The sequence below is a fragment of the Prunus avium genome, chromosome 1, assembly GCF_965620075.1.
Source record: "Prunus avium chromosome 1, drPruAviu1.hap1.1, whole genome shotgun sequence".
NCBI classification, from domain to species: Eukaryota; Viridiplantae; Streptophyta; class Magnoliopsida; order Rosales; family Rosaceae; genus Prunus; species Prunus avium.
In genome coordinates, this window is record NC_142284.1 from 59,768,248 (window position 1) to 59,789,538 (window position 21,291).

The window sequence follows — 21,291 nt, forward strand, 5'->3', positions numbered from 1 at the left end:
TTTTTGAGCTGGTCATTGTCAACCACTGATTACTTTTTTTTCTTTTGGTCAGCACTCAGCTCCGCACCTAATTATTTCTTTAATCACCGTCATATAAGATAAAGTGGGGTCACCAGGAAATGATTAGGATTTTCTTGGATAATAATATATTCTAATTAATTAGGTTGGTAACAAGAAATTGTGGATGATATATTCTTATAAGTTATGTCATCGTCCCCCTCTCCCCCGTATATTATGTTTAAATTACTTTAACACCAATAAGACTTATTAAAAATAATAAAATAATAATTACTTGTGGTATGTTGGTATATGCTTGGTTTGTTATTCTAGCATGCAAATATATGTATTTTCATTCTTTTTGGTCCATAGATGGCTTGTACTTTTTAAGTAAAGAAGAATCTTTACTACAAATATTTTATTTTGTGTTTGAATGCTAAATTTTCTGATATAAGCGACCTTGGCGGAGGGGAATATGAGCACATAACCTCGAGGGTAAATGCTTCACTTCTTGAATATTTGTTACTCTTATAAATATGTAATTGGTAGATAAATAAATTATTAGTGGTAGGATAATTTGATGCCTTAGTGCTTTATTCTTTGATTTGCTTACTTACTAGGATTTGCATATCTCAACTTTGTTAAATTTTTAACCAACTAGCTATACTGCAAGGATTATATTTATTTATTTACTTTTACATTCGCGCCTTTTGGGAATTTTTAATTTATTTGTAAAAATAACTTTTCATCTTTTCATCTTTATTTTATTTTGGGATTTACATACACATAAAAAAACCAAGAAGATATATTAAAGTCTCATAACTGGGAATATATGGCTTTTAATTAGACAAAAATTAACTTGCACAAAAGAATGAGCTCAAAGTAGTTTTCCCTTTGAAACACAGAAGACAAATGGAAAGTGGCTTAATTGTGCCAACAAATAAATAAATCTCAATTAATAAGTTAATAAATCTCCATGGTCAGTTAATTGCAGAACAAATGCGGCGAATTTCACCATTTGTGGCAGACTTTGTGCCGATATTACTCATCTTCACCATGGACCTTCCAAACTCTAGGTTGAAATTCAATGCTTGCAATCCTCTAACACCCAAAAAGCGTTGCACAAAACTTTTAGTGGAGGCATCGGTCCATAACTTCTGATCCGACTCAAGTATCCCGCGACCATTCTGCAAATTTCTAAAGAAAGTTGCATCAAACTGATTTGCGCTGCCCACGTCTAGATCAACACGCCTGGAAGCGTCACCATTTTGAGGGCAAAGTGATTGCAGTTGAGAAAGGAAGAGAGGGTTGATGGTTGGGTCAGCGCCATTTCCAGTTGCAGTGAAGTTGTACAATCTGTACCTAAAGAATTGGCAAGCTGAAGTGCCAATGGTGTGTCCACCTGGTGACAAACAAATAAAGAAAGTTAGTTGGACATGGAAATACAAAACCACCAATGCATGATATCCTTGATTCTATTAATTAGTAATGAATTAGGGCATGCTTACCAACAAGCGTGACAAGATCTTGAGTGTTGAGACCCAATGCTTGGAATTTGGCCTTTTGCACATCAACGGAGTCTGTAAAGCCAGGCAAATTTGAAGTCTCAGATGCCAGTGAAACCTTTCCATCTCTTCTTCCAGTAGGCACATTCCAACTGAATCCTTTGGTCTGCGACAAGTCAAAATATTTCCTTAGCGCATGGTTATTAATAAAAATTAGGGTATTAATTAATTAACTAGATATATAATAGCATGCATGTATATATTCACTTACGAGAACCACAGAATCCCGGGCAGCAAGGGCGAGAATATCTGCACAGGAAACCACCCCGGGGCACGCAGTTTCAAGCTTAGTCTTTGCATCGTCGATGACTTCCCAACCTCTTAAACCTCGGTTAGGTCCGGCGGTTTTCTCAGTGTTTGCGCCGTTAAGGAGGACGGATGCATCACAACCCTGGACAAAGCAGTCATGAAAGTGCATCCTTAGTAACCCAGGAGCAATGGAAGGATTGGAGTTAAAATGAGCTTCGACTGTCTGCTTGACAATCAACTCTGCCCTTGGACATGTACGTGAATAGAACCCGACACGCGTAGTAACTTGGCCTTGCACCATAAGCAAGGTGGTAGCCAAGCCAACCAAAACAAAGTACATAAACAATGAAATGGAGGAACAGTACTTGTGGAACATTTTGGTGGTTATTTTGATCTTGGTTTTGCTAAATCAAGGTTTAGAAAGGATAATAAACGGTAGGAGAGAGAGAGAGAGAGAGATCTAAAGAGGAGTATGAGACTGGAAGTGTTTTGTGTCTAAGTATCTATAGTGTTGGGTGGTCAAATAAATAATTGAACGCGGAGAGAGAATTCATTCAAATTATGTGCCAACCAGAAGAGACACATTGACAAAGTCTTTGGTTGTTTGCATGGGGCGGCTCCAGTTCACAAAGTCAACCATATATTTCTTCTTTGAAGGCCTTCATGCAGAAGTAGACAAGGTTCCAGTTGTCACTATCTTTATCTTATTTTTTTTTTCCTACATTTTGCTCTAATTTATTTGTCCTCATTATTCTGTCAATTGAATATAGAAATTTATTTTATTAACCAGTGCCCATTATCTTTTTTTTTTCGATTAAAAAAAAAAAAATTGTTCACCGTTATATATCTTTGTTTCTATTTGTATTATATATTTCTATAAAATCACATGCTCTTAGTCCACTATGCGTACATTGTTTTTTTTTTTTGGGGTTCAAAACCATGCGTACATAGTTGATTTTGTAATTACAACGGACATAGATTGATATATATTTACTTTGTCATGGTACCTTTGTCAATCAACTAGTCTTTTTAAATCACCGCTACATATGATATAAAGGGGTCATTAACAAATAATTAGGACTAACAAATCACGCGTATTAAGAAAGAGATTGCTAGTGGGGTATAGCTCAGTTATTTGAGCTCTTTAGCCTCTACACATGTGGACAGAGATTTGAAACCCTTATACACCAAATGAATATTTGTGTAAACATTCCTCCCTCAATCACTTTTTCTACTAATATTTTTAAAAATAAAGAAATTGTGAGAGGTTGCTTTCGAGAAATCCATAGAGCCTTCAAACAATTATTCAAGACATTTTGCAACTTCTATAGGACTTTCAACATTATTCTTATCGCATTCCTATTGTGAAACTAATCAAGTGGCAGACATTGTGGTGGTGGGTGTGGTCGGCGCTTCTTCAGGTGGTGGTGGTAAGGTTTGTTTAGGCTCGTGGGTTTATTAAGATTTCAGTTATGTTGGGTATGTTGGCTTCGTTTGGGCTTATGGTTAATTGTGGATTTGAATTCACATCATTTGTTAACTCTTCCCTGCATCAACCCACCAAAAAAAATTTCAGTGTTTCAACCCATTAACAACGAACCCTGAATTTAAATCGATCCAAGAATCTTACCTTTGACAGTGGACGAACTTGAAATCGTCTTCCTGGGTTTGAATCGGTCCAAGAAATTTTAATTCTTGCCACCTTTCCACAGTAACATCGTGAAACCTGCCTTGCTTCTCCCACTTCTATATCTCTTATTCAACTTTTTCAATTGAACCAAATCACAGATTCGCCAAAACGCAGAACCCCAATTTCGAGCAACGACAACGGCAATTTTAGGGATCTCCAGTTACTTTGTTGCAGGGGGATACTAGGGTTGTGATTTTAGAAACAATTGGGAGAAAATTGGCGGTGGGTGGTGATGGTGCTGGGGGTGGCGGCGATGGCAGTGGTGGTGGCGGCGACGAAGATGACTGTGGTGGTGGTGGTGGTGGCCACGGCCGCGGCGGCGATGTTGATAGTCATGATAAGATGGTGGTAGTAGAAGTTGTGAAATCATATCTTGAGAATAAAAATATATCTATCAAAAAATTTGGGGGGAAACAAAGATTTATCTTGGCCTAAAATTAGTCTATTATCAAACGAAATCCACCACTTTTTGTATTTCCTTTAAAATCAATAAGTTTTTGAATATACCCAAACTTCTCTTTGAACAATGGGAAATCAAAGCGACCAGATAAGGTCAAAATAATTACCTCCACCCTTCTCTAAACAATGGCTCGCCTCAATTGTTGAATTGCTTCATCTACATAGGGCTCCTTACCCATGGGCCATGTGACACCATCAAGTGACGGCATCTAATTTGGTTGTTTTTACAAAACTTGAAATCATATTTGTGTCCAGATCATGTTTGAGTTAGGTGTTTGATACTTGGGTCAGTCTGTGATTACTTTGAATTATACATGATTTGGTATTGTTTTTATTAATGTATGCGAGTATGTTGGAATTTTTATAAGATACTATAATTATGGTAATAGGTTATATGAAAAAAAATCTTGGCAAAAACAATTGAAAAACAAATATTGTCATATGAAACTTACCAAAAGAAATTTCATGACATTTGAATTTCAATTTCCACTTAAATTATCAAAGAATTTTTTTATAAAAAAAAATAGTATGATCCGATGTTACCCGGAACAACGCCAAACACAATATAACTTAGTCAGACTATTTATCCGGAAAAGCACCAAACACCTTATAATATTATGGATAAACAGTCAGTACTCTCCGGAACATATTAAGACAATCCGACATAAATTAATCAGTACAGTCCGACGTACCAAACGAGACAGTTTTATAAATTGTACAATTTTCAAGGGTTGTTTGTATTGGTAAGTCCATTGAATAGTCCAACTGGGCTGTTTTATAGAATTTGGATTGCATAGAATTTTTCTATATTTTGGGATCTATGTTTGGGCTTAAATGTGAAGCTCCCTGTATTATTCGGCCTTGTAAAGAGCTATCTCATATAATATAAATAGAATACCTCATAAGGGGAGAAGAATACAAACACAGAAATTCCAAATATTTTCGCATAAAGAACATAAAATATTAGCTTTAATACGTCATTTTTGAATAGTTTTATATCAAACATAAAAAGTTTAACAACATTTATCTTAGTGGATGCTAAAAGAAATTATTTTTGGGAAGAAACCAAAAAAGAGAGAATGCCAAAACAGAGTCGGCAAAAAGAAAAAGAAAAAGAACGAAAAGGATCGGTCTGATTACTCTTTAGCTTTCTTCCTCCGTCTATGCTCCTGAGTGGTATCAGCGCCCTCACTGGTTTTCACATAATCAATCGATCCTTTCTGCGCTTTCTTTGTCTTTCAATTCGATCCTTTCCTCCTTCTCTTTGATTTTCTTCCCTAGTTCTCTCTGTTTCTTTCTCTCAATTTCAATTCTAGGGTTTTCTCTCTGCTTCATCGTGGCTTCTTCTTCCTCCATCAAGATTGATGGCTTGCTCAGTATGGTTACCATTCGTCTCAGTGACAACAATTTCTTGAAATGGACTCATCAACTCCCCCTCAAAAATCCCCATTTGTTTCCCAATCATACAAATGAGGATCCGGATTATCCATATTTTCCTTCATGACTTTGTCCCATTCTAGATGAACCCCTGTCTTCTTCACTCTCACAAAATCAACTAGAGGCCTTACAAGAATGGAGACTTGGTCCCCGCCTTGCAAACGGAGCACATCGTTTGACAATTGGCCCTGCCAAAGATAATGGTCGCAAGCTTTTGCGGATGCAATTGCTATCTTGGTGTGCAAAGTAGTTTGTTTGGTAAGATTTCTAACGATAATGCAAATAGGACCTTCAGAATCTAGAAATTTTCGCGTGTCTGAAAAGTAAACGAAGCATATAGTCAACCCTTTTAAATCACGACCCATGATTCTTTGAGGAACTTCAAAGAAGACGATATTGCCCACATTTTTGATCCACTCAGGAATATCATAAATTCTAAACAAATAATTTCCATTCAAATAAATTCCACCAAATCCGCAAGAAGTCCATCTCTGCACACCAGAAGCAAGACAGTCTTATACATACTTGCATATATCATTACATGGGCCGCATCTGCAGCTGTGCCTCTGTGTTTGTGTGTGTGTGTGTGAGAGAGTGAGAGAGAGAGAGAGACCTGTAGGATGTTGTTCCTAAAATCGAGAGTCAATTTGGTGCAGCCTTCCATATGAATCCTTGTCATGGAGTTTAATGACTTATCCAAGCCTGGAACCTCAGTGAGTTTGAACGAATCTCTTAGATACAGTTCTCTCATATTCGACATTTTTGAAAAATCTGGAATTGTTTCCAATTTTGGGCAGCCATTTGCTTTCAAAACATACAAATTGGTTGGTAAATCTGGGATTGCAAGAAGTTCTCTGCATGCATTTAAACACAAGACCTTGAGCTTTGAAAGACCAGCGAGACTTGGAATTTGTCTGATGCCTGTCTTATCTGCTTCCAAAATTGTCAATGATACCATGTCCCCTAAGCCATCACCCAACTTTTCAAAACTTGAACAACCATTAAGTAGAAGAGTTTCAATAGACTTGGATTTATAGAAATTCAGTGGGAGAATCTTTAGCCAGCAGCAGCCTTCAAGATTTACCAAAGAAAGTCTTCCAAGATCCCCGATGGATGAGTGAACCTTAATCAAATCCTTACAACCTTTCAATATCAACTTCTCAAGATTTGGGAATTTTAAAAAGTCTGGTGATTTTGTTATATGATAATCATATATGACATGAATGATGACGTCATCATTGACCAGATTTTGAGATGGGCGTCGTTCATACGCACAAAGATGGTAATCAATCATATTTTCGTTCATAAATTTGTCCCACACCAGACTAACACATGTTTTCTTCACCTTCACCCAACCATTTTCGGGTATTATTTCAATCAAGACGTTATCGCCGTCTTGCAATTTGAGCTCGTCATTTGATAATTGTCCCTGCCAAAGACAATAACCCTTAGTTCGACAAACGAATGTGATCCTGGCGTCAAGCTCAGTACCCTTGGTCAAGTTTTTAATGCTAATGCAACATTTGTCGTATCTTTCTGAAGAGTAAATGAAGGACAAAGTTAACCCTTTAAAATTACGACCAACACTTTGAGGGACAGTGAAATACACAATATCATCGTCATGGACATGGTGGAACCAATCAGGAATATCATTTACACTGAGAAAAATGCCACCATATCCGCAAGAAGTCCATCCCTATACCGTGTAGAGCCAAATTTCTATAAGAAATACATTCTTATGCATGCATGTGTACACGTGTGTTGTATGTGATAGAAAGAGAAAGATGCATGTGTGTGTTTGAGAGAGAGAGAGAGAGAGAGAGAGAGAGAGAGAGAAGGATTGACCTGTAGGATGTTCTTCCTAAAATCGGCAGTGAGATTAGTGCACTTTTCCATATGAATCCTTGTCATGGAGTTTAATGACTTATCCAGGCCTGGAATCTCAGTGAGTTTGCCCGAATCACCTAGATACAATTCTCTTATATTTGACATTTCTGAAAAATCTGGTATTTTTTCCAATGCAATGCAGCCACCTGCTCGTAAGACTTTCAAATTTGTTGGTAAATCTGGGATTGCAAGAAGATTTGTGCACCTATTTAAAGACAAATCTTGAAGCTGTGAAAGACGACTGAGGCTTGGTAGGCTGCAAAAGTCATTGCTTGCAAGATCCAATTTTTGTAAGGAAATTAGGCTACCAAGATCCTTGGGGAATGCATCATCAGTTAAATTCCAGTCTGCAAGAGCTAATTCTCTTAAAGAGCTTAAACTTTGCAACGAATGAGGAAAAAGATTTGTTGATGGCGACCCATTTGCATTACATAAAGATAAAGCTTTCAGTTTCTTCAATTTAAATATGGAAGATGGTATTTGTCTTATGGCTGTGTCATCTGCTTTCAGAGTTGTCAATGATACCATGTCCCCTAAGCCATCAGGCAACTTTTCAAAACGCGAACAACCATCAAGTAGAATAGTTTCAATAGACTTGGAATTATAGAAATTCAGTGGGAGATCCCTTAGCATTTCGCAGTATTCAAGATTTACCAAAGAAAGTCTTCCAAGATCCCCGATGGATGAGTGAACCTCAGACAAACTCACACAGTGTGGCAATATCAATTCCTCGAGATTTGGGAGTTTTGAAAAGTCTGGTGATTTTGTTAGCTCATAGGAATAACTGAGATTAAGGATTTTCAAATTCTGATGCAACTGTTACACAAAAACAAAATTAGAATGGAAATTAAAATCCAAAAGGAAGGTCTCTGATACAGAAATTAAACCAAAATGAAGAGAAGGCGAAGTATAATATATGTATAGAACCAGAAGGAAACAACAACTAGGTTGAGATTATTATACCTTGCAATCCTTCCAAACTATTTTGAGGAAGCTATACTGCAGGTCTAAAGCAACTAGTTTTGGTTGCATAGGAAAGTCATCTGGTATGGACTCTAAAGGAAAATAATGCCACCACAACCATATTAACTTTTTGGGAAAATCTTTGTACTCTCCAGTGAGCTCTACGTTGCTGAGGTGGAGTAACCTCAGTTTTTTCATGTTGGTAAATGCTTGTGCACTGAATCTAGTCTTGTAAGAGCAATGCAGAGCAACTCCTTCAATTTTTTTAGTTCCCTGTTAACAAAAGATACCGAGTTAGAAAAATGATTTACAAACATGAAAATCCATGTATGTATTAACCAAAAGGTATAATTAATAGTATTGGACCATGTTACGCACTATAGTTTGTGTTTGCAATCAAAGCACATATTTTTTGTTGGTTATGCCTAATTGAGCTTTGATCTTAATGGACATAATATAAGAAATGGCAACGGGGTCTAGCGAAGTGAAAAATGATCTAAACTTGCAGACTAAGGTCTCAGGTTCAAATGGCACATTGGTAGTGTGGATGTGTGAGAACCCCCTCTTTTACTTTGATTTAGACTATCCCTTGTACTATACAAAAAAATAATAATAAAGAAATGGAAAAGGACATTTTAATTTATTATAGACACAGGATACATATGGTTCTCTTGCATGATGCATTCTAAAATTGTACTTGGAAAGTACTTACAGATTCATCGGTCAATACATCTGTTACGTCTTCACGTTTCCACAATCTACTAAACTTTTCAGGGTGACCGTGGGCATTTTCATAAACGATCTCTCTTCCCATGTCTCGAAGCAAATCATGCATCATCAGCATGTTTTCCTCACTAACAGTTACAAGGCACCGTTCAATGAGGACACTGATTCCTACCGGTTGAGCAAAGCCACATCCCCTTAATATTTGTGTTACATGGTCCTTGTCCATTCCGATAAAGAAACAAGATATATCAAGGAATATCTCTCTATTTTCCTGATCAAGTAGCCCGTCAAAGCTTATTCTGAGTATTTTTTGAATATCTCCATCAGGACTTCTTTCCAATTTCTCCAAATGGCTTTCCCACTCCGCTATGGGTCTTTTAATCAGAAAAGACCCTACAACTTCAAGTGCTAGAGGCAAGCCTCGACAGTAACGAATTACACGTTCTGAGAGGTCAAGATATTCTTGACTAGGATAACCACTTTCAAAGGCATGCCAACCAAAGAGCTCTAGAGATTCTTTTTCATCCATTTCTTCAGCGGGATATGTGCTATCCACTCCAACTTGGTGTAGCAAATGTTGATTTCTTGTTGTTATAACAATTCTACTTCCAGGACCAAACCAATCACGAGCTCTAGCTAATGCTTTTAGTTGCTGTAGATCATCCGCATCGTCAATTATGACAAGTGCTCTTTTACAACAAAATCTTTCTCTTATCATATCGATCCCTTTAGCAACAGAGCCAACCTTTATGCCCTGGCTTTTCAAGATATCATTTAGAAGTTGTTCTTGCAAACCAACCAGACCATTACTGCGTTTGTTTGCAAATACTTCCCTCACGTTTGCAAGGAAACTCCTACCTTCAAAGCTACCTTCAAATTTGTTATAAATGGCTTTGGCAAGCGTTGTTTTCCCAATGCCGCCCATCCCCCAAATACCAATCATGCGAACAACATCCTTAGAACCTGTATTTTCAATATCTAAGTGATCACTCAAAACCTTCATCCGAGAAGTAATTCCAACAAGGTGTTCGATGTCTAATTGGTATTTGCTGTACAACTGCTTATTAACCTCCCCAAGAATTTTCTTGATAAACTTCGCTTCATGCCTGGCAATTAAACAAAGAAGCAGAACTACGAATCATTCCATGTGGAACAAACTACAAGGTTAAATTGAATCCCTAACTTAATAATTTAGAATTAAGATATAATTAACAATTAAGATTGGGATTTAACATCAAATGTTAAATGGATCTTACATTATCAAGTCCAAACCAAACCAAACCAAACAAACAAACACCAAAGTTTAAAGTCAAAAAGAAAGAATGCATAGTTAAAACTTAAAACAAAGTTGGAAAAACAAAAACAAAAACAAAAAGGACAGAAAACATCAGCATTTTTAAGGAGATGATAATCCAAGGAACAAGAAATTAGCAATTACCCATTGTCAGCATTTTGAAGATCTTCCCCACACAAATCTGCAGCTTGAGTGAGAGCATTTTTCCACCGCTGTACCTTTTCTTTCTCATGTTTACCTTCACAGATGCCCGCTTCATGTTTCTCAAATGCTTGTGCAAAACAACCAGTTTGTTTCCGGACATCTGAAGCATCAACATTATAGAACAATGGAATAACCTGTTGCCCCAATCTTTCTCTACACTCCATGATCTTCACCAGCTCGTCAAGACACCAAGTGGAATCGGCATAACTCTTCGAGAAGACAATTATGGAGATCATGGACCCGTCGATTGCCTGCTCCAGTTGGGTTTTTATAAATTCCGCTCTTTCTAGCTCGTTGTCGTCAAGAAAGGTGCTGATTCCGGCATCAGATAATGCGGCGTGGAGGTGGCCTGTGAAGCCCTTGCGTGTGTCTTCACCTCTGAAGCTCAAGAACACTTGGTACTTCCAACGTTTTGATGAGGAGGATGGTGAGGATGAAGAGGAGGCTTTATGGGCTTTCCTGGCATCCATTAATTGATACTGGTTCAGATCAGACTAACTACAAATTATGCACAAGTTGGCCTTCCGATCCGACTTGTTCCTTGAACCCTTGAGCAGAAGAAGTTATTTCATAATTAATTATTTTTTCTGGGCAGTGGTTTGTGTGTTGCAGCACAGATGAATATATAATTGGGCAGTGGTAATTTTCTGGAAGCAACCAAAACCAGGGGTCGCTTTCTGTGGCTGCTGGCTACAATGTCCAATCAAACAAGGAAAAGAGAAAAGACGAAGAAAAACACAAGTCTTGTTTCAGTTTGTTTTTATAAAATCTTTTTTCGTTGATTGTTATGCAAATGACAAAATTAAACTCAATGAAGTATATACAAATTACAATCTAATTTTAAAGGCCAACTTTGTCATTTGGAGAATTTTTTTATTTATTTATAAAATCATCAATTTTTTGATAAAAAATCAATGAAAAGGAGTTTTGTGAAAAAACCTAAAACCTCAGGAGGTGTTAGTGTAAATAACTCAAATTTGAACCATGTAATATATAAAGTGAGACTGTAGTAAATTATTATAAATAAATGATTATGGTGTGTTTAATCTTCTTTCATTAATTACTATATATTTTCTAAACTCGCAGTATTTGTCAGTTCGCTATATAATCAACTTAAATCAGTTAAACCCATCATGCAATGCAAAAGTTTAGATTTTTTATTTTCAGATACATGGTCTGATCTATACATGGTCTTACTCAGAGTTGGATTTTTAGATTTTTGAGGTTTTATGCGAAACTTAATATGACAATATTAAATAAATAAATAAATAAATAAATAAATAAAAGTTTATCATGAATTGATGCCAGTTGATAGAGATTATATCATAAGGATGATTACTGAGATGACTGGACCAGAAGTAAGAAGGCATGAAAGACCAATTTATAGAAATCCCTATCCATATCCTGTTGACGGATTAAAACTCGCATAAGGGTTCAAAGTTCCCATTTTCACATTGTTTAATGGAAAGGACAAGTATGCTTCAACTCTTGAACATATCTGAAGATTCTCCACTCAATGTGTGGCCATTGAAAATAATCCTATGCTTAAGCTGAAACTTTTTGGTGGATCACTATCTGGTCAAGCTTTCACTTGGTACACCAACCTGCCAGCTAATTCCATCCATACTTGGGAGCAGATGGAAAATGTGTTTCATGACTATTTCTATATAATGGAACTAGAAATCACCATCAATGACATAACTAACCTCAAGCAACAAGAGAGTGAATACGTGAAGACTTAATTCCAAGATTCCGAAAGCTCAAAATGAAGTGTAAGATTCATTTGGAAGAGAGGCAGTACATTTTGATGGCTCGGAAAGCTTTGAGAATTCCCTTATAGAAGAAGTTTGATGGTGTTGTATTCGGACACCTCACAGAATTGGCAGATAAAGGTACCAGATATGAAGAATTGTGAAATTCATCCAAGGGAACCTACTACAAAACACCCACTCACCAAATTGAAATCAGTGGTACAGAGGAACCAATAGTTTGCAAAACCTTAGTCAAATCAACCAAAGATCAGAAGGTGCCTACTAGTAGCTTCACTGCAAATAAGCTAATTGCCAATAAAGTATACTCATTTGATTTATTCAAGGTAGATCCTTTGTTTGATGAGTTACTTGCCTAAAAAGCTATATTGAGCTCAAACACAAATTGCCAAAGTCAGAGGAGATAAAAGTAAGGCAATACTATAAATGGCATAATGTTTGGTCTCACCCCACGATTAATTGTGTTATATTCCGCGATTTTGTGGAAGAAGCAATCAGTACAAAAATATTCATTATTGGCAAAAAGGCATAGAATATGATGATTTATCATAATCCGCTCCCCGCACCTAATGTGAACATGGTCAATCTCAATTAGCTAGATCGCAACAAGAGAAGAATAAATGTGGAGATAGATACTGATTTACCAAGATTAATGAAATCTACATGGTCAAAAGCTTTAATAGCGGCCGGAGTCTTTTTATGCAGCAAGTGCAAATGTGAATGTGATCTAAAGTTTGAAGTTCAAGGACAAAAGCTAGACCAAGTACTCAAGAAGAAAGAGGATAAACTCATGGCAGATTCCATGAAACCACATAAAGATGCCTATGGTCCTTACAACCTTAAGCTAGCATAAGGAGAAAGAATCGAGTGTGTTTGATAGGCTAGGTTCTGATAGGCCTACAGGGTTCGACCGTAGGCGGTTATCACCCAAAAGAGAGATCTGTTAGCAATATGGGCATCTTGTGTGATTGTCACCTTGTGGAACACAAAGACATGAAACACAAGACAACCCTTGTCTCATGGCACTTGTCTCCTTCCTTGTTTTAGGGAATACTTTTCTTGAGCAATGTAATCCTTGTCTTAGGGAATGTTTCATGGAATGTCTTAGGGAATGTTTCATGGAATGTTTTAGGGTTATTACATGTATATATGTTTTGATGTGTAATAGAATGAACATAAGTTGAAATCAGAAAATATGCATAGCTTCCAAAATTCTCTACACTCTCCATTATCTCTACTCAACCTTCAATATTTCTTCCTAATTTGACATGGTATCAGAGCAGCGATCTTGCTGACTCTAGTCTTGAATCGTTGCTGCAATCATAGGAGAAAACGACTTCTTTCCCACTGAAAGTAGCACCACCGATCCGGCTACTCCTTCTACCTTCACAGAATTTGCCACTCAAATGGCTGAGTTGATGAAGATACAAGCATCAACATCGACTACGACTCCGACTCCGACAATTACCTACGAAACCTCCTCTGCAAAAATTGGCATTAAATTGGATGGCTCCAACTATGCCTTATGGTCTCAAGTTATTGAGATGTATGTTGCTGGCAAAGACAAGCTGGGATATCTCACGGGTGAACTCCCAGCACCTTCTCAGACAGACTCTACATTCAACCGATGGCGGACAGAAAATGCAATTGTGAAAGGGTGGCTAATCAACTCCATGGAGCCAAGGTTGATTGGCAACTTCATTAGATTCCCGACGGCCAAAGGAGTATGGGATGCAATAGCCACAACTTACTTTGATGGCACTGACACCTCCCAGGTGTATGATCTTAAAAGGCGAATCTCCCGTATGCGACAAGGGGGAGGCTCGATTGAAACTTACTACAATGATCTCCAAGGCTTATGGAGAGAAATCGATTTTCGTCGCCCAAATGAAATGAAGTGTGAGCTGGATATCAAGAAATACTATGATATCATCCAAAAAGATCGAGTTTATATTTTCTTGGATGGTTTGGATGACCGACTTGACAAAGCCCGAAGTGATGTACTCCAAATGAGTCCATTCCCTACAGTAGAGCAAGCCTATGCTCATGTTCGACGAGAAGATATTCGACAAGCTGTGATGTTAGGAGCTCCAACACCAACCGGAGTAGGATTGGCAACAAAAGGAACATACCGACCCTCTCGCCCAACTCCAACCCCAGTTGCTGCTTCTCTCCAACTACAAACCACTACCAACAAGACGACTACTCCACCACCTTCTCGACCCAAGGCTCCCACAGATGGGAATGGTTGCACTCACTGCAGAAATCCAAAACACACTCGAGAAACCTGTTTTAAATTACATGGCTATCCGGAGTGGTGGGAGGGTCTCAAGGCTCGTAAACTTGCTGCTAGAGGAACGGGTCGTGCTGCCCTTGTCACCATGGACTCTCCGATAACATTAATTCCTCATGAAGAATCTACCTCAGCACCAGAAAAGAACTCTTCATCTTTTAGTGACTCAGGTAACTGCGGATATGTATTTCATACATCATATACAAGTGACCCCACATGTTGGATTATTGATTCAGGAGCCACAGATCATATGACGTTCGATCCAACTGATTTTCTAAGTACAACTACACCACAACGAACAAGTATTGCCAATGCAAATGGTGTTACCTCTCCCGTGGTCAGTGCTGGAACCATTGGCCTCTCTCCATCCCTTACTCTTCAAAATACTTTGCTTGTTCCATCGTTGTCTAATAAATTGATGTCTGTTGGCCAAGCTACTGAGCAACTAAATTGTTGTGTACTCATGTATCCCGACTTCTGTTTATTTCAGGATATTCTCACCAAGGAGATCATTGGTCGTGGTACTAAGAGAGGGGGGTTGTACTAGGTGGATGATTTCAGTATGGGAAAGGCACATAGTGTGAAGCACTCATCGACTTGGAAGGATCGACAACTTTGGCTATGGCACCGACGTTTGGGGCATCCGTATTTTGGCTATATGAGACATTTATTTCCAGATTTGTTTTCAAATTCCTGTACCACTGATTTCCAATGTGATACTTGTATCTTGGCCAAGAGCCACAGAGCCTCTTATCCATTAAGTACAAATAAAAGTGTTGCTCCATTTGCTTTGATACATTCTGATGTTTTGGGTCCTTCACCTATCTCTACAACTTCTGGCTTTCGGTGGTTTATTACCTTTGTGGATGATTGTACCCGCATGACTTGGCTCCTCATGATGAAAAATAAAACTGATGTGTTCCCTATATTTCAGTCATTTCACAAGCAAATTGAAACTCAATTCTCTACCAAGATTCAAGTCCTTCGTTCTGACAATGGAGGTGAATATATCAACCATGATTTTCAGACCTACTTCCAAATGCATGGCATCATCCATGAGACCACTTGTCCTCAAACTCCTCAACAGAATGGTGTTGCGGAACGAAAAAATCGACACCTCCTTGAAACAGCACGAGCTCTTTTGATTGGAGCTCATGTTCCTCGCCACCATTGGGATGATGCTATAGTCACTGCGGTCTACCTCATCAACCGAATGTCTTCCAAAGTTTTAGACTTCCGGACTCCTTTACAAGCACTTGCCCAACATGGGCCCTTGCCCTCTGTTCAGATGCTTCCGCCCCGAGTCTTTGGTTGTGTGGCATTCGTACACCTCCATAAGAATCAACGTGGCAAGCTTGATCCATGTGCTATCAGATGTGTTTTTGTAGGCTATGCTGCCCATCAGAAGGGATATCGATGCTATCACCCCTCCAGTCGTCGTACATATATCACTTTGGATGTCACTTTTATGGAGTCGGAAATGTTTTTTCATGATCCGATGACCAACTCTCCGCCTCATAGAGACATACAAAGAGAACCACTGGGCAAGGAGGCCCTGGAAATTCAAGAACTTGAAGATGGAGCAAAACGGATCCAAAAAGTCCAGAAGAAAATGTAACCTGCCCAAAAGCGACCGGTCGCCAGGAGCCTAACGACCGGTCGCCAGACAGTCCTGAAGCTGAAATTCGAACCTGCCCAAAAACGACTGGTCGCCAGGAGCCCAGCGACCGGTCGCTCCCAAGCACTGAAGCTGAGCATCGAATCTGTCCAGAAACGACCGGTCGCCAGGAGCCCAACGACCGGTCGCTTCCAAGCACTGAAGCTGAGCATCGACTCTGTCCAGAAACGACCGGTCGCCAGGAGCCCAGCGACCGGTCGCTTCCAAGCACTGAAGCTGAGCATCGAATCTGTCCAGAAACGACCGGTCGCCAAGAGACCAGCGACCGGTCGCTCCACAGCAGAGAGTACATTATTTTTTCATACTTCACCGACGATGATGGTGAAGACCCCCATCACATCTCAGTACCAGCTGATCAATCTCCTGAGAATACTCCTGAGGTACGTGATTCTACTGCATCTACTGTTTTAGTTGATGAAACTGTTAGATATCAATTACCCAATAGACAGAACCGTGGAAAACCACCAATTCGGTATTCCCCGGAGAATGGCAAAGCATCGAAATATCCAATTGCAAACTATGTTTCTGCGGAAAAATTATCTGCACCCCTCCAAGGCTTTGTACACCAGTTATCTGCAATTCATATTCCAACCAAAGTGAGTGAGGCATTGAAGTATCCAAAATGGGTTCACGCAATGAAGGAAGAGATGCATGCTCTGGAGAAAAATCACACATGGACACTGGAGCATTTACCTCGAGGAAAAAGGACTGTCGGATGCAGATGGGTTTACACCTTGAAATACAATGCTGATGGGTCAATTGAACGTTACAAAGCACGACTTGTGGCAAAGGGATACACGCAAACATATGGTATTGGCTATGCAGAAACCTTTGCCCCGGTTGCAAAACTTAACATTGTTCGAGTGCTATTGTCCCTTGCAGCAAATCTTGATTGGCCTATCCACCAATTTGATGTGAAGAATGCCTTTCTCCATGGAGAACTCACAGAAGAAGTCTACATGGATATCCCACCAGGATATGTTACATCTACTCCTGCTAATGTGGTGTGCAGATTACGAAAGGCATTATATGGATTGAAGCAGTCTCCCCGGGCATGGTTTGGGCGTTTCACCTTGGCAATGAAGACTTATGGTTTTAAGCAGAGTAATTCTGACTATACTCTATTCTTAAAACACAGGGGAGGAAAGGTAACAACTCTTATCATTTATGTCGATGATATGATTATTACTGGGAATGATAAGCAGGAAATTTCTCAACTCCAACAATGTTTAGCACAGGAGTTTGAAATGAAAAATCTTGGTGGACTCAAGTACTTCTTGGGCATTGAAGTTGCTCGATCAAAGCAAGACATTTTTCTCTCACAAAGGAAGTATGTTCTAGATTTATTGGCAGAAACGGGAATGTTAGATTGCAAACCTGTGGACACTCCAATCGTTCAGAATCACCGCCTTGGGGAATATCCCAATCAAGTACCCACTAACAAAGAAAGATATCAAAGATTGGTGGGATGACTGATCTACCTATCCCACACCCGACCCGACATTGCGTATGCTGTTAGTGTTGCTAGTCAGTTTATGCATTGTCCAAGTGAAGATCATATGGATGCGGTTCTTAGAATTCTTAAATATTTGAAGTCCGCACCGGGTAAAGGACTTATGTTCTCTAAAAATGATCATCTGAATATCAGTGGCTATACAGATGCAGATTGGGCAGGGAATATCACTGATAGACGATCAACATCAGGGTACTTCACATTTGTTGGTGGTAACTTAGTTACTTGGAGAAGCAAGAAACAGAATGTTGTTGCTTTGTCTAGTGCAGAGGCCGAATTCAGAGGAATGACCAAAGGAATTTGCGAACTCCTTTGGTTAAAGAAATTGCTTACAGAGATTGGATATGCACCTACAGTAGGAATGCATCTACAGTGTGATAACAAGGCTTCAATTTCCATTGCACACAATCCAGTCCAACATGATCGTACTAAACATGTTGAAGTGGATCGACACTTCATTAAAGAAAAACTTGACAATAAAGAAATTCAGCTTCCGTTTGTCAAGTCCGAAGACCAGCTGGCCGATATTTTGACAAAAGCAGTTTCTAGCAGAGTATTCCACAACTCACTGATCAAGTTGGGCATTGGTGATATCTATGCACCAACTTGAGGGGGAGTGTTAGCAATATGGGCATCTTGTGTGATTGTCACCTTGTGGAACACAAAGACATAAAACACAAGACAACCCTTGTCTCATGGCACTTGTCTCCTTCCTTGTTTTAGGGAATACTTTTCTTGAGCAATGTAATCCTTGTCTTAGGGAATGTTTCATGGAATGTCTTAGGGAATGTTTCATGGAATGTTTTAGGGTTATTACATGTATATATGTTTTGATGTGTAATAGAATGAACATAAGTTGAAATCAGAAAATATGCATAGCTTCCAAAATTCTCTACACTCTCCATTATCTCTACTCAACCTTCAATATTTCTTCCTAATTTGACAAGATCTGCAAACTTCCTACCAAGAAATGGCAACCCAAGACTTTACATCTGAAGATTAAAATTGATTCTGATTCATTAAGGGTTACAATACCAGAAAAGAAGAACATGCTTACCCCTTAGGAAGAAATGAGACTAGCTGCAATTATTGAGGGGAGAAGATATGATGTCGGGAAGAATGGAAAACCTTCTTTTGAGTTGAATAAAACTCAGAAAAGGCAACTCAAAGGCAATTTCGCATTTCCAAAAAAGTTAAACAGGTTGCTCGAACTCTCAAAAGCCATGTGGTTGTACCTAAGAAGGACACAAAGTCATCTCAATCATCAGAATCAATAAAGGTGATCGAGGAAGAGATCAAACTAAAAGGAAAAGGTATTAAAGTTCGAGAATCCTAAGACAAGGTCATTTTTAAGCATCCCCCTCCCAAAAACATAGATGACTATAAGACTTGGAGGAAATACCGCACCTTGAAGCAAGGGGACTTGATCTCGAAGGCTGGAGAGTGCTCCACTACACCTCAAACCCAATTGGAATCCAATTTTGATAGTAAGATCGCAACATGATCATTTTCAATTCTCCTGTCACATCAAATGATCACTCCCAAAATCGATTCTGATACAGGAAAGGATGCAGAAGGTCCTTCAAAGATAGAAAATTCAATCAGAACTGAGGCAAATAGATTAGAATCCAACCAGAAAGATAATGATGATGCGCTACGGCAAGAAAATAATGGGGAAAATTATTATTTGGATGATGATGACATGGATCCTGATGCTAAATGGCCACCCATAGAGTCATGCCCCGAGGATGATGATATGGCAGATACGGGTGAAGATGAAAAATGCATACAACCGTATCACGTTTTTAGATACGGTTATATGCAATAAAAAAATGCATACAACTGTATCTAGTATGAAATTAAAGATTATTATATAAATAATTTTTGGGAGGATGCATGTATTTCCTTATCCAATATTACCTACCTTGGCACAAGGGCGTAGGTTTTTGAGTTATCACAAAGAATTGTTAAGAAATCCTATTGGTCATACTCTCTCTCTCTCTCTCTCTCTCTCTCTCATAATTTCTTATCACTATTCTTCTGTGTGGATACCTTTAGAGGCTTCACATTTGTTGAGCTATTGAATCTTTAAGGGTAACTTTGAGGATTTGAAGAGAAACTCAATTTGTGAAATACTAAGATTGAGATCCGCTCTCGTAATAAAGGTAATCAATCTTGAATTATTGTACTTGTTTACATATATGTATATGTGTATCATTCACAACTATACTATTGGTTTGTGGAAAATGAATATTTTAAAGAGATATTTAGTCAAATACCCATTCTTAGCACTAAAACTATAAATAAACCCCACACCATTTAATTTCTATAAACAAACCCAAAAAATACCCAAAAAATGACAATTGGCCCTATTGAATTTAATTTTGATTATTAAATTACTTTGATGTCCTAATGAGTATTTTGGGCTTGTTTATATGTTTTGGGGTTGGGTTTGTTTTGAGAAATCAATGGCAGTTTTGTAATTTAAAAGAAGTTAAAAGTCTTTTTATTATGTTATAAATGAGTTTTGGGTGTGTTTCTAAAGTCCATTTCATATGGGGTATTTTTATAATTTGGGCTCCTATATTGGGTATATTAGTGCATCTCCCTATTTTAAATTGTCAATATTTTGCCTTTTTTTTTATTTTAACTTTAGCAAACAAAATCCAACAATGTTATCATAAACCAAATGTCATGACTTTGATTGATATGATTTACTTTTTTATTATTGCATAAAATTTGATTATCTGTGATATATGTTTGGAGTGGTATTGAATACAATGTGGGCAATTTTGTTTTGGTACTTTTATGCATACATATGTGGTATTAAGCTTTTTTATGTTTTGAAAAAAAATATATAGTATTAAGCTTTTCAATAAACATAAAAAGTTGCAATTTAAAATGAGTCATTCTATTTAGACTCATTAAATGTCTAAGTATACATGTACTTCTAAGTTTATCCAACAATTTTGTAAATAAACCATGCCTTCTTTGAAAGCGCCCCTCAATATTAATCATACTGAGCTACCGATAAAACGCATCCACTTTTTACTACAAACAATAACCAATACCCTTCTCATGCTATTAGTCAGTTTTTTCCCCCCCTCTTTTAGAGATGTTATTGATGCTCCTAAAAATTCATCATGCACTCATAAAACATATAGGGTAAATTGCCCTTTTTTGTTTTGTTTTATACAAGTGATATGACGTCAACTACAAAGATAAATGCTCTTTACCACTTAAGTTACACGAATAAATTGCACTTAAAAAAGGAGTATATAATTATTGGAGATTGAGATTCAAACATAGCACCTCATAATTGCGCTCAACAAGATCTCCTCTATTTCAAAGTTAATTTGTCTTTTGTACTATACCCGTTTAATATTGTGTAAAATTGAAAATAAAAGAACTTAAATGTGTAGGATTAGAGCATCTCTAATAGCATTTTCAACGACTTTGGGATGCTCAAATAAGTGAGCCACATCATAAATTTTTTTTCCAACAACCTTGTCAAACTCATTCATTAAAGGTGCAACCAATTTATCTATCTTCATGATTAATAAGTTG

At 38.0% G+C, this 21,291-nt stretch overlaps 2 protein-coding genes across 5 annotated transcripts; both read right to left on the bottom strand.

Moving 5' to 3' along the window:
* Positions 1-837: 837 nt before the first annotated feature.
* Positions 838-2,270, bottom strand: LOC110751195 (peroxidase N1-like). Its single transcript, XM_021951630.2, has 3 exons — positions 1,774-2,270; positions 1,506-1,668; positions 838-1,399 (listed from the first exon to the last, which is right to left on the bottom strand). Exons 1-3 carry the CDS (start codon positions 2,185-2,187, stop codon positions 978-980), a joined length of 999 nt encoding a protein of 332 aa, XP_021807322.2. The 5' UTR covers positions 2,188-2,270; the 3' UTR covers positions 838-977.
* Positions 2,271-4,885: 2,615 nt separating this feature from the next.
* Positions 4,886-19,618, bottom strand: LOC110767024 (TMV resistance protein N-like). 4 transcript variants are annotated; one of them, XM_088246702.1, is made up of 9 exons: positions 19,383-19,617; positions 19,132-19,304; positions 18,782-18,959; positions 10,412-11,019; positions 8,960-10,079; positions 8,248-8,520; positions 7,243-8,100; positions 6,011-7,093; positions 4,887-5,888 (listed from the first exon to the last, which is right to left on the bottom strand). In XM_088246702.1, the coding sequence occupies exons 4-9, from the start codon at positions 10,939-10,941 to the stop codon at positions 5,397-5,399; spliced, it is 4,356 nt and encodes a 1,451-aa protein (XP_088102828.1). In that variant the 5' UTR covers positions 10,942-11,019; positions 18,782-18,959; positions 19,132-19,304; positions 19,383-19,617; the 3' UTR covers positions 4,887-5,396. The 4 variants fall into 4 exon arrangements, with proteins under 4 accessions (XP_088102829.1, XP_088102828.1, XP_088102827.1 ...); XM_088246703.1 differs by having other exon boundaries at positions 4,886-5,888; positions 10,412-10,930; positions 19,132-19,618; XM_088246701.1 differs by having other exon boundaries at positions 19,132-19,617.
* Between the last annotated feature and the right edge of the window lie 1,673 nt (positions 19,619-21,291).

What these genes read in the sequence shown, in the direction of transcription:
- LOC110751195 (XM_021951630.2), bottom strand. Translation starts at nt 2,187, where the DNA reads ATGTTCCACAAGTACTGTTCCTCCATTTCATTGTTTATGTACTTTGTT. An exon ending in CCCGGGATTCTGTGGTTCTC is followed by an intron (nt 1,669 to 1,773) that starts GTAAGTGAATAT and finishes GACTTGTCGCAG; the next exon opens with ACCAAAGGATTCAGTTGGAA. An exon ending in AGATCTTGTCACGCTTGTTG is followed by an intron (nt 1,400 to 1,505) that starts GTAAGCATGCCC and finishes GTTTGTCACCAG; the next exon opens with GTGGACACACCATTGGCACT.
- LOC110767024 (XM_088246702.1), bottom strand. Translation starts at nt 10,941, where the DNA reads ATGGATGCCAGGAAAGCCCATAAAGCCTCCTCTTCATCCTCACCATCC. An exon ending in TAGTTTGGAAGGATTGCAAG is followed by an intron (nt 8,101 to 8,247) that starts GTATAATAATCT and finishes TTTGTGTAACAG; the next exon opens with TTGCATCAGAATTTGAAAAT. An exon ending in TTAGGAACAACATCCTACAG is followed by an intron (nt 5,889 to 6,010) that starts GTCTCTCTCTCT and finishes TCTGGTGTGCAG; the next exon opens with AGATGGACTTCTTGCGGATT.